General features: G+C 42.2%; 1 protein-coding gene and 1 long non-coding RNA gene across 3 annotated transcripts in view; one reads left to right on the top strand and one right to left on the bottom strand.

Annotated features, from left to right (window-relative positions):
• The window catches only part of FHIP2A (FHF complex subunit HOOK interacting protein 2A), a 33,928-nt gene extending 21,776 nt beyond the window's left edge, over positions 1–12,152 (bottom strand). For both annotated transcript variants that reach the window (XM_088169371.1, XM_014872544.2), the window contains exons 1-3: positions 11,942–12,152; positions 3,973–4,051; positions 1,910–2,079 (exon numbers count right to left, since the gene is read on the bottom strand). In XM_088169371.1, the coding sequence (XP_088025497.1) occupies positions 1,910–2,079; positions 3,973–4,051; positions 11,942–11,986 (294 nt within the window). In that variant the 5' untranslated portion in view covers positions 11,987–12,152. The remainder of the gene's footprint in view (positions 1–1,909; positions 2,080–3,972; positions 4,052–11,941) is intronic.
• A 263-nt stretch (positions 12,153–12,415) lies between these two features.
• Positions 12,416–15,788, top strand: LOC148223049 (uncharacterized). Its single transcript, XR_015805196.1, has 4 exons — positions 12,416–13,055; positions 13,570–13,668; positions 14,054–14,192; positions 15,583–15,788. It is a non-coding gene; the product is annotated as an uncharacterized LOC148223049 (long non-coding RNA).
• The last annotated feature ends 1,319 nt before the right edge of the window (positions 15,789–17,107 follow it).

The following is a 17,107-nucleotide window of genomic DNA, read 5'->3' as shown; positions in this document are numbered from 1 at the left end:
TTTCAAATTATTCATACTTTCAATTAATTGCTCTAGGGCAAACTTCTACCAATCTTTCCAGAAAATATTCCATATCATTACAGTGATAAGGGGAAATTAACTCGGAATTAATTTGCTACAGGTCAGATGTCTTTTAAGGTACTGTGCCACAAAATCCAGCAACTCAGTGAGTCAGTGCATACAAATACAGAATGATAAACTATAAAAGTCTTATTACCTACAGAAGGTTTCTTGAAGTCATGAGCAATTAACCTTAGCCAGCTAAAGCGTTTCTAAATGCACAGATGGCCCAAGACAAGAGAAAGCTGTTGCCTTCCCTGAGCAGAATATAAATCACAAATATCTGTGGGACATGCAGACCCTTGTTCTACTGTCCCTAATGCACCACATCACATGAAAGGACTTTCCTATCTTCAGATCTGATGGCTTGTGGGACTTTATAAACCTTTGTTTCTAGCTAAAGTCCCCCAAACTAATGTGTTCTACCCATTAATAAATGCTGTTAATTTTAATCCACATAATTTCCCTCATCTGGTTTCTGTATGTCTGAATGCAGCTGAGGTGGCAACAGCATAACCTGGCTCTCCTTTCTAAGTAATTATCTCTAGATTTTTAATCCCTAATCACTGCTGAGTTGTCAAGCAATCCTTTGAACAGAATGGCAAAATATGAACCATCAGGGCACATCAACAGTAATGTGGTAAGTCTAACTGACTGCTGTGAAAGGGAACTATTCAGTTTGCACCAGATCTTTGCAACATCTTGCAAGCACTGAACTGTGTGTTTACTTCAGAAGTATCAACTCACAAGTGGCAAAGTGTAAAGACAGGCTGTACAAGAATTGCCTGTACAGACATATTTGTATGAGTACAGAATGACTTCTCTCAACTCTTAGAAACACACTACTAATTACCAGCTTCACATATGTCACCATTTCATCTTGGTTTCTTGACAAAATTTAGAGATTACTGAATGAGCTGTATTTCTGAGCAAGTATCTTTAATACAGCAGTGTTGAGGTTTTAATCCCAGCTAAAGCAGGTGTTTTAGCCTGACTGTAGGACAGCTGGTACAGTAACAGGTACTGCAGATCTCTGGCTCTTCCACAGCAAGGAACATCTCAGGCTCAGACAGCCACTGTCGTGTGTTGCCTGTTTATGTAAAATGGATCAAAACCTCATGACAATGTGTAAAAGATTGACTGAGAAGGAAACCCTGGAGAGCTCAATTTATCCTTGGAACAGCATCTGCACTGTGATACAAAATGTTCTACCACAAGGGCTGCCAAGTGAATTCACCCCATGATCCACCCAACCCCACACATTTTCGCTCAGAAGTCTGCCAAGAAACACACGGATGGACCAAGACCATGGAGGTAACTTCATGTGTGCCACAAAGCAGACATCAAGAACCAGACAACACTGCCAAGGTATGAAAGCTGTCTGGGGATCAACTCAAATTAATGCTTTCTGATACCAAAAGTTTTTCTGAGCAATAGCTTAACACACTCAGAAAAGTTAATTGAAAATTTGTATTTAACACAGCACTTTTCACCGAAGAATCCCCCAACATTTACAAAGGGCAGAGAGGGATAATATTGTCTTGTAGTAGCCAGAAAAACTCTAGACTGAAGAAAAATGTTTCTCCTATTTCTAGTTTCACTATCAGCATTATCAGAGTGGTGAGTCTCAGGGTGCTCCCAGGGGTTGTCTGATCCTGATCCCACCTGTAAAAGGCTGTTATTTGTAATATGCTGGTAATATGGTCATATACATTGGTATATTTGTAATATAAGCAAGCAGCTCTTTGCTAGTTCAGTGTCCTACACTACCACCTACTGTAGAACTTCAGTCTCTATCACAACTAGGAGCTCACACAAGAGATAATCTGTTCTGCTGAGAGATACATACATCAGCTTTTCCTAGTGTGTAGAGTGTCTCCAAAATCTTGTGATGTAGCAAATATTCCATACATGGTCCTGTTTCACCCGATTCCCTCTCATTTTCTTCTTGAACTAGAATATCCAACATCTGCTCCAGGTGAGAGGGAATGTTGGTATCAGTCACAGGAGCTTTGTCATCTAAAGCAAAGAAACAGGCAATTAAGAATGATTTTAAAATTTCCCTCATATTTAAGTTCAGTTCCAAATTTATATATAAATTTGGACCTATACACATGACATCCATTTAAAGAACTTTATATACACTGCAAGTTTTTAACGTGTCTTAACGAAAACTTTCAGGACTGTATCTGAACACGAACACTGGAATATGGATTGGGTGGATATCTGACCTTGCAATAGGGAAAAGATGAAGTGCCAAAATTCAAAACATTAATTAATTACACAGTCAAAAGAGGAAAATTTCTACTGCCAGACAGCAAGCCAAGGGATAGAAAGGTACAACTCTCAAACTTCTGTTTAGTATGCACTGGGACTTGATAACTTCCTCTTTGACACTTCATACAGTATTCTCAAATCTATGAAAGGCCTCTAACATCAGCTTAATTTGCGGCTGATCAGCTCCTTTATGACCTCGGTAACTAAATAAATGGCTTTTCTGCCGTAACAACAAAGAAAATTCCAACTCTATGCTGTTTATTCTCCAAAAGCTTTTACATTTGTCTTTTTTATTTTCTGCATTTAAATATAATTCTGTCGATCATGATGAAAGAAAGGGCAGGATATCGATTTTATTATGTTAAAGTCATTAAACTGCAGTGGATTTATGCCACTGGCACTAGGAGCTGGCATTCACATATTGTAGAACATATCCATACATGAAGATTTTCCTCTTTTATTGTTTTCAACTGAATTCTACTTGAACAACTATCCTAGGGAAATGGTTACTACTGTTTATGCAATAGTCTAAAAATAACTTGTCACTTGCATGCAACTGGCAACAAGATCACACAGGGAAACTGCCATGTCAGAGTGATTTTGGTCTCTGCCACAACCTCCAGTTAGCCTGGAGTGTTTTGCCTGAATTTCCTACACGTAATTCTGTTCCTACTGCAGAGGATAAAAATATATCCACTGAGGGGAAACCTGTTTTTCAAAAGACTTCTGAAACTCTGGGAGAGAGGTCAGCTTTTATTCTGCTCCACGTCACTGCAGGTGTCAGTTTTCCCTGCCACCCTGTCATTTCCACCTTTGGAAACATCACATAGTGTTCCAAAAGATGGGTACTTGGAACTAAGGGTCATGTTGCCGTTTTACGAGTAAATATTGATATAAACAAGATCATCAGACACAACACAGATTCAACAGCTCTTCCAGCAGAAGGTCAGAACGACAACATTCACTTTTAAAACATAATTGTTGCATAACTAGGTCCAAAATAAAAAATTTACATGCTGCATAATTGTTGAAAAAAAAAAAAAAAACAAACCAAGGAAGAGTTTAAAAACAAAGCAACTATAGCCATATTTAATAATAATATCCATTTTTAAGAAGAGCAGTGTGACATCTGAGTAAGGTTTAACAAAACTAGTTGACTATGTTATCAAAATACTTTACACTGAGACAACACACTAAAGCAAAAACAACTAATACTGAGCACATGGAATCAATTTGTGTCTGGTAAAATCTATGACCACAAAATTACTTTTGTTAAAATCTTGCAAAGAAAAAGAAAATCCCTGATGCAAAGCAACAGAAATGTTAACAGCAGGGGCTGCATTTCTGCAGCTGTCTGTTTAGATTAAACAGAGTATGTGAAGGCAGAAACTGGGTCAGATATAAAAAGGTGCAGTTCTTTACACAGTACTCAGGAAAGACTTCAACCATTTTTCGTGCCTACTTTTACAGATGGAAGTACACGATATTTTTAATTACTAGTTATTATTGTTGGTATTTTGATTAAAAACGTGGCTCTTTTCAGTATTTCTTAATCTTTACTTTTTAAAAACACTGACATTGTGAATTCTAGTTCCCACAATAAAAAGACAAACTCAGAGTGCTTTCTTCTTTTACCTGAGGTCTCTATGTAGTAATGGGTGATTGCCTTCCAGTGGTAAACAAAATCTTCTTGTAATGGAAGGGAAGGTGCAAGCTATGGGGGAAAAACCACAACAAACAAAAACCAGTTAGAAATGGAATGAACAAAGTGGCTCAGAGCTTAAATTCAATTTTATCTTACACTTGGAAGTGCTGCAGATAGTGCTACAATTGTTGCTCTCTGCTCTTTTACCTTTAACAAGGACTACGTTCATTATTCATGGCTGAGCCCCATGCCACACTGCCTGCCTTGTAAACATCAGTAATAATCTCTGTGATGTCTCTATCAGCAGACAATCTATTTGAAGCAACAAAAGCAATTGCTCCTACAGCAAAGCAACACTAGAAATGTATGTTTGTATTGTTTAGACCACAGTTTTGTTCTGCAGGAAAAAATCATGTTCTTTTACATCTGCTCTTGATGCCTTTTTCCTTTTCTGTATACTCTGTTCTCTTCTCTCCCTCTGCTCCCTTAAAAATACCAATTAGTTGCTTCATCCAGTTTTTGCCATGCCTTTTTTCCTGTTAGCCACAGCTTCTTTTAAAAGATCTTTGTTCAGTTTTAAGGTTGGGTTTGTTTTGGGTTTGTTTTTTTTTGTACATTTTTTGTTTGGTTTTTTTTAGGCCCATACCCAGAGCTTGGCGGGTTGTTTTTATTTTTGTTTGGGGTTTTTTTTTGTTTGTTTGTTTTAACAAATGTGTTTCTTATTTCATTTCTGCAAGAAAAAAAAAGTTGCTTCTTTCCTGGAGGAGTTTGGGATGGCTGGCTGGGCGTGAGCAGCATCCAGGAATAACACTGTGTGAGAAGGAAACTCAGCCCCCCACGCAGTCACCATCAGCACTGCTCCTTCCTCACTGAGACACAGGTGGCCTTTGGCCCATTACACCACAGGCAGACTGTGAAAAAAGGACCACAATCATTTCAGCACTCTGCTCTCCAAAGCGAGAGCTGAGACAAGCACTGATTTTGTGCCTATGAATGTTCTGAGCTGGTAAAATCAGGAATCCTATAGAGAAAACCCCAACCATTCAATAGGTCACATGAGGATCTGCTGTTATTGAGGCCTAATCCTAATTGCTTGAGGCTTTTCTGGTTCTTTTGACCACCAAGTCCTCAAGTCATCCTTTTGCAGGTCATCCTGAAATAGGGGGTTATCACTTGACATGGATGGCAGCAATGAGCCCTGTGGGCAAAGAGAAAGAATCCCAAGTAGAAACTGGTGTGTCTGTTCTGGAAGGATAAGGAGTTGAATGTCCTGACAGGATATGGAGTCCAGTCCTCCACAGAATCTCAGAGGGGCTGAAGTTGGAAGGGCCTCTGGAGATCATCCAGTTTAGTCCCCCTGCTACAGCACAGTCACCTAGAGCTGGCTGCTCAGGAGCATGTCCAGATGGCTTTTGAATATATCAAAATATGGAGACTCCAGTCTCTCCAGGAATCTGTGCCAGGCTCAGTTATCCTCACAGGGAAAGGTTAACTGAAGGAAGTTTTCTCCCCAGGAGCTACAGATACCACCTTTGAGACTAATAACTCTGAACTCCTCTAGTGTCTTCCCACAGGGTCTAAAATGTGTTGTGCTGTCTCAGTTCTTGGGCTCAGGGCTCATATGATCTTTACTGGGTGGTGTTCGTCTCTTTGAAAAAGCCCTGTATGTTTTCCACCTCAGTCTTTTCTTTGCCTTTAATTTAACGACACTTAAATTTATCTTGTTAAAGTTGCAAAGCCCAGTATATGACAAGCATGCCATGCCAAGATCAGTGGAATGTTAATTGTTAACGGCCCTTTACACACAGGACTTTGAAATGCAAGACTCTGAAAAAGTAGTGGTGCTTGGCAACTATCTCTGCCTGCATCCCGGGTGGAAATGTGCCCTTGGAAATGGAAAGCAGGAAATCAAACTGACAGTGCTTATCCTCTCCCTGACAGGCTGTGCACTCACTCAGGCTGGGCACTCAGAGCAGCACATTAGCACAGCAGCTTCCACAGAGTATCTGAACACCCCACACTGCACAAAACTAGTTTATTTTACTGTGACATTTACTAGGTTATTGAAATTCAGAAGAATAACCAAACAAACTGAAGACTGAGCTTATGATATTGTGTATCGTGCTCTGTATGTCACACTAGCTGCACTAAATGTGTATTTCAAGCAATGTAATGATTATTTCTGAAAAAAAAAAGCTGTATCAAAACCTCAACACCAGCTGATGAATAACCCAGAGACAATTTTTGAGGAATACAGGCATCTCAGAACACTCTATTTCCAAAGTAACACATGATAGATAACATTAAAGATTTATCCTTGGCTGATGTGATTTTCCTCTCCACTTCTCGTCTCATCTGCCTCAAGATGAATTTAGTGCCTCTGAGCAGTGCCAGGAAAAGGATTTCACTTCTCAGCACTGTCAATAATTTATCCACCATGAGAGAGAGCTGTGGATTCTCCCTCCCAACAAACGCCTCTAGGGACTCTTCTCAGAGGTGAAAAAATAATTCAGGGACAGGTCCTGCCCTTTCAAATTAAAATACTCAGTGTTTTCAGAGTCTTCTCTGATCAGGACTGCAAGCCAGACAGCAAACAGAGATAACATTAGCATATGTGTGCAGCCTATTGGGAATACACCATCAGCATTGCCACCAACTGGAGCTGTAACCCCAGGCAGGATTGAGGTAAGTGTTTCCTGATCAAAAACCTCAACAAAAACCCATAAGAAAACAAGCAAGCAAACAAAAAACAACAACAACAAAACGAAACAAAAAAAACCCAAAAAAACAAACTCCAAATCAAACAAAACCCAAGCAATCCTCTTAACTTAGTTATTCAGACATGAGATCAAGGTTAACAGCACGACCAAGATACCACCTTATATGTATACAAAGCCAAGCATTGGAAAGCATTAGGAAACACTTGGCTGACATGCTTTAACCCTACTAGGACAGGTAGCACTACTATGAGGTTATAATTCCTATTTCAGGATGCTATCAGCTAAGATGGAATACATGATAAAGCAGCCAGCCTGAATAACCACTCTATTGTGTAAGTACTCATATTTGTACAGAGATTCTGAAGCAAACCAGAATTCCTTGTGAAGGCCATTAATTCCTGCTACTTGTCTAATTTGAAGGAGTTACCTTAAAAATGTAGTTATTTCTCACCATTACATCAGCTGGTTAGGGCATGGAGCTAACAACATCAATGTTGTGGGTTTGATCCCTGTATGGGCCATTCACTTAAGTACTGGACTTGGTCCCTGTGGGTCCCTTCCAACACAGAATATTCTGTGACTCTGTAATTAATCTTGATGCAATTAAATATGTTCTTAGTGATTTCTAATCTCAAAATGAAGTTCTCCTCCTCTGGGGAAAAAAAATCCCCATGATTTTCAAGCCTGCAGTGTAGGTGCTGGTATATGAAACAGCTAAAATTCACTGACCACCACTGAACTGCAGCCCATTGGAGCAGTCTTTGATTAGCAAGATCTTCCATCTGGTGCCCAGCTCCAGCAGCTGGGCTTCCTGGGAGTTAGCTGAACTTAACACATGCTGCCTTATCCTTCTGGTGACAATATGTAACAAATAATTAAAGTCCACTCCTTTCAGGAAAACTGCTGTTCTCAGAAGAGTAACAGATCTTTGACCAGAACTACAGTCTGCTCATGACAAAACCTGTCCAAAATACAATTCCACGTTTTCTAAAGCACACAGAATTCGTGTTTAGGCAGGAAAAAAAATAACATAAAGAGCAAAGAAACATATATATGCACTACTTAACAGCAATTCTTTTGTGCATGTAAAAATCGTTGTATTTTTCATGTATGCTTTTCAAAAGTGCAATTTAATACTGGAAAGGATGGAAACATCAGAAACTGGTGATATGTCTTGATATCTTTATGGCAAATTCACAAAGGAAAAAGAACACTGTATAAAAAAAGTAACAGGTACTGTCTGGTCAGATCCCAGAGTAAAAAAAAAGAGCAGAAACTGGGTCAAAGAGAAAGGAAGGGGAAGTGTATGCTCACTGCCCTGACTGACACTGTCACTTGATGTTTTTCTTCAATCTTACTACTGTACCAGTGTGAATGGTCTGAGAGAAAATGTGAAAAAGGATTAATGCTTGAAGGTTTACTTGATCTTCAGTTGATGAATGCACAGAGTTTATAATGGCCACTGTTCTGACATAAAATTAAGACTGCACATGCTTGCAAATCATGCATTAAATTTTGTTATCTTATTTGTTAACCCCAGTACAACATTAAAACAACGAGTAATGTGAAGTCATTACATCAAATAAAGTGGGTTCAAGAGGAATTAATTCTGTTCTAATCAGTTATGCAGTTCATGATTTTGGAGCACTGCCTGTACCAAGTGACTTGGTTTCTTGCAAAGCTGAGTTTTGCTTCAAAATATAAACAGAAGCTACTTGAACGTATGGTAAGGTACCAGTGTCAGAGTGGAATAGTGGGCTGGTAGAGAGGGGGGTCTCAAGAATGTGCAGCAGGCACCAAAGTCTTCATTCATTCAATTGCTTGGTACAAATATTCCTGTTTGACAGCAAATTGCAAAATTCAAGCCAACCAAAATTATATTTTTCCTGCAAGGTACACAGCTCAAAAACACCTTTTGAACTGAGTATTAAGGTGAAAGATTCAAATGCCCAAATCAAATACAAAAGAAAGTCCTTTGAACACTGAGTGGCCACTTACAGACAAGCTGTTTTGTCTAGGGAAACATGAGTGAAAAGATAAGAGAAAAATAAGTCTAACTTGCTGCTTTGTTAGTGTACACTACATTTTGCTGTTTCTGACAATGTAGTGCTCACGGATAGCCCTTTGGGATGAAAGTATATCAGAAATGCATAGCAAAGAGAAAACATCTTGAGGACAAGACATATATAAACTGTCACAGATTTAATATGAAGCCCATGAAGCAACAGCATTTCTATTCTGCCCTCAAGTAACAGAATAAAGACAGCAGTCCTATCCACCATTCCCACTAACATATCCAACACATCCAACTCAATTTAAGGATGCTCTCTTGGCAGGGTAACACAGTGGTGCTTGCTCATCTGGATGCTGCAGAGAAATCCAAAAAGCAAAAAGTATCTAAAATATTGGCAGGATTGACGAAAGAGGTGGCAAAAAATCAGAATGCAATGGTAATGAAAATCAGGAATATGGTCTCAAACACTTGGGCAATTTAGTCAGAAAAGACTGAAAGTTTTGAGTTATTCAAGCAGAATCATAGGAACATAGACAGGTTGGAAGGGACCTTCCAAGACAACCTAGTTCCAATACCACTGCCATGGGCAGGACATTTTCTACTAGGCCATGTTGTTTTAAGCCCCATCCAGGCTAGTCTCGAACACCACCACAGCCTCTCTGGGAAAAAACCTTGGTAAGAAAAAACCTTAGTAAAAAGCATCTTATGTTTGCCTCAAGTACAGTCCTGTCACAAGGGCAGTCAGTTCAAGAGTGACACACTGACAACAAGTAAAAGGCAAATACTGCCATGTCTATCAGACTGTCAACCTTTGGAACTCCTCGTCAGAGTTCAGAGGGATGGCATATTGAGGGTAAGATAACAACGATTATCTAATGGCATGGGAACCCTTACTGCTTAAATGCATCTCTCTAAAGTGGGCCCTGAGGCAGGGCATGAGCATTATATAAGTGATGTGAAGGAGAAAGGACAGGGCAGAAGGGCTACCCAAACCATTTGGATTTAAGGAAATCCCACACGTGAAAGCTAAACCCAGGCTCTTTAAGTGTATTTAAGTGTCCAGCTCAGCTGAAAACCGTACAGTTGCAACTTTACCTACTCTGGGGTAGGCACCCAAAACTTTTGAGAACTGATTAACTAATTACTGCTGATATTCAGGGTTAAGAATCCAGTTGAGGCTGCCCACATTATACTTGCTCCCCAGCAAAAACAACACGCAAAAATGATGTTCCAAATTCTCTTGGTTCTGAAAACAGCAGGCAGCATCAAAGTGGACTGAGCTAATATTTTGTACTTACAAGTTTTCATTTCCCCATAGCAAAGCTAAGCAGACCACATCTTTTTACTGCAGGGAGAATGAAACAAAGCCGCATACAGCCTCCAAACTGGATAAAAGTTTGTATTTCTCAATTCCATCTTTGTATTAGCAGGTCAAACTTATAAAGTAAGAAACATTCTTAATATCTTTCTGCTTTTGCAATTCCATGTTCCATTCCTAGTATGTGGTGCTTGGTATTTGTCACAATCCTGAAAATGCAATAGTGCAGTATTTATCAGGAGATCCACCAGCGTGGTGGTAGCAGGATGAGGCAATTCTAAAAAGGACACCAGGATTGAGCAACGACAAACAGTATGTTGTTGGATAGTACTCACTTGCAAAATGATGGTACCAATATGTTTCTGTACTTTTGTTCGGGTTTTTAATGAAAAAAGTGTCTAGTCTCTATCTCTACTTTTCTCCTGTTCTATTCAGCTCATTTGTTTTTCTTATTTTTTACTGGATCTCAAATATATGCAGTTATTTTTGTTTATTTTTTGCACAAAACAATAACGTAAACACTCTCCTAATAATAACTTCTGTTGGATCTCTCAAACTGGTAGGCCTGAAAGAACACCTTCTCCTCCACTCCTGCATTTCTCAGTCATCCGCTTTTATTTCTGTTATTCAAAATGTGGCACAGCTCACCACAACAAACTTTCTTCAGTCAGGCAGGCACTAATTTCTGTTTCCTCTCCAATGAAAGTACTGTCTGTTGAAGGCATTCACATGTGGTCAGAATGTTTTCAAATAAAACATTTCATCATTATTTAAAACAGTTATTTCCAAATGCCACTACATCATTAAAAAAGCAAACTAGGAACCTGCAATTAATGAGTACACGATAGACTTTTAAACCAGAACACTCCTGCAGAACTACAGGCTCATATATAGACAGGTATATACTCAAGTGCAATATCAAAGCATACATTAACGCACAAAGGCTGCCCCTCAGATGAGGCAGGATTTGGCATGCAAGCTCTTATTTCAATCATTTGGATTTGGCTTGCAAGCTCTTATTTCAACCATTTCAACATTTTTTCTTCAACGCTTTCCACCTTATTTCACTGCCGATTTTTATCACCTCTTCACACATCTCCTGGACGTACTGGCTTACTGGGAGAGGCGCTGAAAGGCAGGGAATTACTATCAAGACCCCGCCTAACTGAAAAGCAAAAATTAAATGGTGTGGCCAGGCAGTGCGGAACGCGGCCTGCAGCAATGGCAGCTGGCGAACAGGCCCCGCTTCCCCTGCCCAGCACAGCTGGGCGAGTCCCCACCAGGGAACCTCGCTGCACACACAGCCCTGCGTCCCCGGCCAACCTGACCCCACACACAATCACAAAATAAACCAGGGATGGAAAGCGTCCCTTTGAAACTGACAACATCCCGCAGAAGCACCGGGGATGGCGACTATTGTCTGCTGGTCAGGACGAGATGGAAATCCTGGGGAGTTTCCTGATTCCTCTCCTGTATTGTTTGTCTCGCTGAAACAGCCGGGCAATGGCCGGGTGAGGGCCGGGCCAGGGCTGCCCTCAGGCCCGGTGCGGGGCACCGGGGCCGACAGTGCCGGGCGGTGACAGCCCGAGGCCGCCCGGGATGCAGCCGCTCCCTCCTCCCCCGGCACCCCCGGCTCTCCAGGGCCGCGCTGGGGCGATTCGTTCCCTTCCCGTGCTCCCTCCGGAGCCCGCCCGGGCAGCTCGGCCTCCGCCTCCCCGGCCGGCGGCAGGGCCGAGTCGGGAGCGGATGCGCGCCCTGCGGGGCCCCGCCGGCAGCACCGCCGGCAGCAGCGCCGGGGGCAGCGGGGAAGGGGCGCCGGGCCCGGTCCGAGCCCCCCGCCCCACGCTCGGCGCTAGGCCCGGATCGCATCCCCGGCGCGGCGTGGCCGGGCCCACCGGCGGCCTTACCGCCTCCACGGCGTGCTGCAGGATGGAGGTGAACTTGGAGAACATCCTGTCCCGCGACTGCAGCAGCCGCTGCCGGGAGGACCTCGAGAGCTCCTCGATCCGCCGCCGCCGCCGCTCCAGGGTGAGGGCTGCATGCGGGGGCCTGGCCGCGGGGATCGGGCGGGCGGGCGCCGGCGCTGCCTCTTGCTCCCCGGCGGACACCGTGGCACTGACACCGCCGGCTGCGCGGCGGCGGCTGCCGAGGCTCCGGCTGTCCTGCAGGGGCCGCCACCCCGCGCACTCCGCTCGGCCCGGCTGTGCCCGCCCCGCTCCGCTCCGCCCGGCCCCGGGCGCTGCCAGCCGGGAGCGCCGCGTTCCTGCCCGGCCCGGCCGCTTCTGCTGGCCCCGGGTGAGGGCGGGGCAGGACACGGGCAGTGAGCGGCCCGCTGCCGTGCTCCGGGCCAGCCTCCGCTTCTGCGAGCAGCTCCTGGGCAGGGAAGTGAATCACAGCCACAGAATGACTTAGGTTGGGAAAGACCTTGAGGTCATCGAGTCCAATTTACGACCGAACACCACCGGGTCAACCAGACCGTGGCACAGAGTGCCATGTCCAGTTTTTCCTTAAACACCTCCAGGATGCTGACTCCGCCACCTCTCTGGGCAGTCCATTCCAATGTCTAATCACCCTCTGTGTGAAGAAATTCTTCGTAATGGCCAACCCAAACCTCCCCTGGCACAGCTTAAAACTGTGTCTTCTTCTGCCGCTGGTTGCCAGGGAGCAGAGCCTAACCTCCACCTGGCCACAACCTTCTGCCAGGAGTTACAGACAATGATTAAGGTTCTCCATGAACCTCCTTTTCTCCAGGCTAAGCATCCCCCTTGCCCTCAGCCACTCTTCATGGGACACTTGCTCCAGACCCTTCCCCGGTTTCTTTGCCCTTCCCTGGACTAATTCCAGCACCTCAATGTCCTTCCTGAATTGAGGGGCCCAGAACTGGATGCAGCACTGGAGGTGTGGCTTCAGTGCAGAAGGACAAGCACTTCCCTGGTCCTGCTGGCCACGCTAGTCCTGAGATAGGCCAGGGTGCCCTTGGCCTTCCTGCCCACCTGGGCACACACTGTCCAGGTGTCTCAGGTGAGGAGAAGGGGTGCCCACCTCGGCAATCCCTGTGCCCAGAGGCTGCCATCAGGCTTCCTCAAAGGTCTCTGGGGTCTCTCAGCATTGTGAGGGTGGAGAGATGGCTGCCTCCACCCTCCTGCCAGCATGGCATGGGTACGGAGCAGCCCTGGCATGTGTGGCAAAAGGCTCAGCTTGCTGTCTGATGGGACATTTTGGGTCTGTCATCATCCACAGGGATGATGAGATCCTCAGGGAACTAACTCTTCACAAATCAGCGTAAGGGTGATGAACTCAGCGGACATGGCACTTTGCAATATGGTTTAGTGACCATGGGGGCATTAGATCAAAGCTTGGACTTGACCATCTGGGTCTTTTCCAAACGTAAATGATCCTGTCTTGTTGCTGCTGGGTGAGAGGCTGGTGGCATGGGTGGCATGGTCCTTGGAGGATACCACAGATGAGAGGGCTTGTAGCAATGTGCACATTACCCATTTCACTGTTTCTTTGTTGGTTTTTTTTTTCCACACAGAGAGAAGGAGACAAAGAGAGCTTTATTTCACCTCTGAATCAAAAACTTCAGAGAAAAAGATCATCCCTCCTATTTTGTGGTGCCACAGGAAAAGCAGAGGTAAAGTGGGGTGAGCAGAAGTTACACATGTAGCTGGCAAGCAGTATGATGCTTTGGGAAAATGTTTGGACACTGAGGAAATTGCTTTGGCACTGGGTAGCAAAGTAAAATGTTGGGAAGGTGATAGACCAGTATGGGAAAGGTAGTAGTACCCTGTAGTACCAAATGAAGGAAAGCTTACACATTAATTTTTGGAGAGGAATAAACACCAGCTCCCTCATATGCTAGAAGTATGCAGAGAAAGATGAATCAAAAGACAGGAAAAAACTACTATTTAACTGCTGTTCTTTAAATTATGTCATCTGGGAAGTCTATGACGATGCTGTGATGAAGTCTTACTAATGATTTCTCTGTACTGATTGCTTTTACTATCCCTGCTTTGCAGGCATGGAGAGCTACAGCCCAAATCCTCCATGGAAGTAAATACTAGTTGTATGTGGACACCTTTGTTGCACTTGTTAAAGAGCAGAGCTATTTCCTTCTCAAAATCCAGAAGTCCCAATATGTAAATATCAATTTTAAAGGTATTTATGTTGTTTTTTACAAAATCTGTTTATTCCCTATTTGTCAACTTACATTCTATACATGTTCACAGGAAATGTAAATTTTCCATATGGGTAGCCATATGATGAAGCATCTCTGTGTTTAGGTGATTATTAACTGGACAGGTGCTGCATTTGGAAGGTGCCTGCATATCTGTGTCTAAGAGAACATGGTCATTTAAGATGCTTCTGCAATCTTTTTTTTTACCTGCAAAAATGTCTTTTAAATGTGCTTGAGATTTCCCATCTCCAAGCAGCAGGATGAATAAAGAAACAGTAAGATATCATAAAGATATAAAAGGAGACAGTTTTATAACTGTGAGAATATTCCTAATCGTACTTAACAATTTATGAAATCATAAATCACAGAATCACAGATGGTGAAGTAAAGCTTTTGTAATGCTTGAGGGCCTCTTATTATTCTAAAAGTGACTGATGTATATAAATGCATTATTATTTAAACAGAACAGTTCATTGTGGTTGAAATTAAGATTTTGGTTGTAAAAGTGACGTCTTATTAAGACTCGCAATGTGAAATGCCTTGCAGTAAAGGAAAAAAAAGAAAATATTACATGTAAATTATTTTTCCTAAGCCTATTAAACTGAATCTCTGCATATAACCCTGCATTTACCAACCAATAAATTGGGCTTGAATTTGTAGCCATAGTGCAGAATATGGCCTTTGATGCTTATATGTCTTGCAAATTGTAGATATATTTTTTTCTATGATCTTTTAAAGTAGTCTCAACCATATGTATGTACTTCTCCCTGCTGGGAATATTGGATAAGTACTGGCAAACCAGTAGCAATGCAAATCACTGGAAACTAATGAAAAAATTATTTCAGCAGCATCAATGCAGAAGAACTCAGCTGAGGTTACATTTTGTTTGGATTCATCTTATTCTCATTAGGGATGATTCAGCTGGAGATGATGCAGTTATGGATGGGCTACCAATGTCGTGTAATGTGCAACAATACATCTTCACTGCTCATGCTTGAGGTTGTTTCCATTGAAATAAACACAAGCATTACTACCTATTTTAATACCCTTGAAAACACAGTTTTCAGGCTTGGGTTGGATTTTTTTTTTTTTTTTTTGGCAAGGTAGTTCTTTTTTTGGAGAAGTACATGCAGTGAGTTAGTGTTTTCCTTGAATGTGAGAAGTGAAAGTGTGAAAGTGAGGCTGTTCTAATTGATAGAGCTTTTGGGAACTTTCTTCTTTCTTACAAATTAATGAAATTGTCTAGATTAAATCAATTTAGATGGTGTGTGACAGTGAGATAATGTGCTGGCCTTTCTATCTGAAAATCTCTGCTATTTGGATTGATGGCACCAGGCCAGTGTCTAATGGATGCATTTGTCTACATTACAGAAGTTCCTGCAGTCTGGACTTTTGCTTCAGAGAGCCTGAAGATTTGGTGAATTTTTTTACCCTAGATGAAAATTTTCCTGTTAGCACTATGCCCAATATCTGTTGATATTCTGTGCAGGATTCTATTGTGTTTGTAATAATCAGATTGACATCTATGTTTTCATTGACTACTTGGATGAAATAAAGAATGAAGTTTTAATGATTCAGCATGATCTCTGCTTTTGAGGAGGGCTAAAGAGATATTTAACATCATTTTCAGACCTTTCTGATGCTGGGCTTTACCACAGAAAGCAAGCATGCTGTGCATAGCACACTGAAGAGCATGCAGTGGAATTGAAATAATTTTCTGCCATGAATTTTCTGGTTCTATGCTCTCAGCCGTGTGTATCACCTCCCTCCTTGCTGATTTGCTAGCAGCTCCATGTAATCAGCTCATGCAGTATTTCATAAATCACCTTTTCAGGCATTTCCTGGCCTGTGAATTCTGTTCCACATCTGCACATCTGCTCTTTCTGTGGAGACATTAATTTTTCTTCCCTGGGTTACAAACTTCCCAGACACTCATCTATTGCCTGAGTGCTTACCTGCCACATCTGCAAGAGTCTCCTGACACCAGCACTCATTGCTACCTATTGTGGAGGACACAACACTGGGCAAATATTGCCTGCCCAGCAGCTATTCCCTGTTTGTGCTTCAGTTACACTTTCTGTACCACCCTGCTTTACTTTATGTAATGGCTTGTAAAGGAGACCACGAGGAGGTCAGAAGTACATGTTGTCAGTAAAATGAGACATTTCTTCTCCAATCACATCATGTGTTCCTCAAATATTTCTGTTTCACTGGAAGCATTAAAATCCAGACTTTCCTCTATAAGTAAATATATGAATGCTCTGCCATACAATATCTGCAAGTGCTAGCGTATCATAAATTATTGAAAGCAGATAAAATACACTCAGATGTGATCAGTTAGAGCTCAGCCAATTTCAATGCAGCCTGCAGGCTAGCAGGAGCACAAGGATACTTTTTCTTCTGGTAGTGGAAGCTGAAGCAAGGAGATTAAAGATAAACTACTGGGTTTGTGCTATATTGAAACTGTCATGAATGCAAAGGTCTGAATGTCGTATAAATATACATAAAACTGGATTTTGCCCTAAAATACTGGGGAAAAAAATTTGAGTAGTCTACCTGATAATAAATTGGTTCCCTCAATCTTTCATCTGAGTACTTGCAGAGGGGGAAGTCTGGAAACAGAATCAATGTGTCTTTCTGGGGAGAATTTAGGTGCTTAGCTTTGACCCTACTAAGAGATTTCTGAGTCATTTTCAGATCAGCTCTGACTGCATTGTTTGTTTTCTAATGCATAATAAGATTTCACTGTTACTTACATTTTTGGATTAAGGACTATAATCTGTTGATCTCTAAAATGTCATCAGATAATCTGTTTAATCATAAGCAAAAGCTGAGCTTGATAGTCCATATGAGTTACGCAAATTAAATCAGGCACATTATTACCATGCAAGTATAG

Source organism: Sturnus vulgaris, chromosome 8 (genome assembly GCF_052056855.1).
Source record: "Sturnus vulgaris isolate bStuVul1 chromosome 8, bStuVul1.hap1, whole genome shotgun sequence".
Lineage (NCBI taxonomy): Eukaryota > Metazoa > Chordata > Aves > Passeriformes > Sturnidae > Sturnus > Sturnus vulgaris.
The sequence above is the reverse complement of the archived record's forward strand: the minus strand, read 5'-3'. Positions and strand labels throughout refer to the sequence as shown.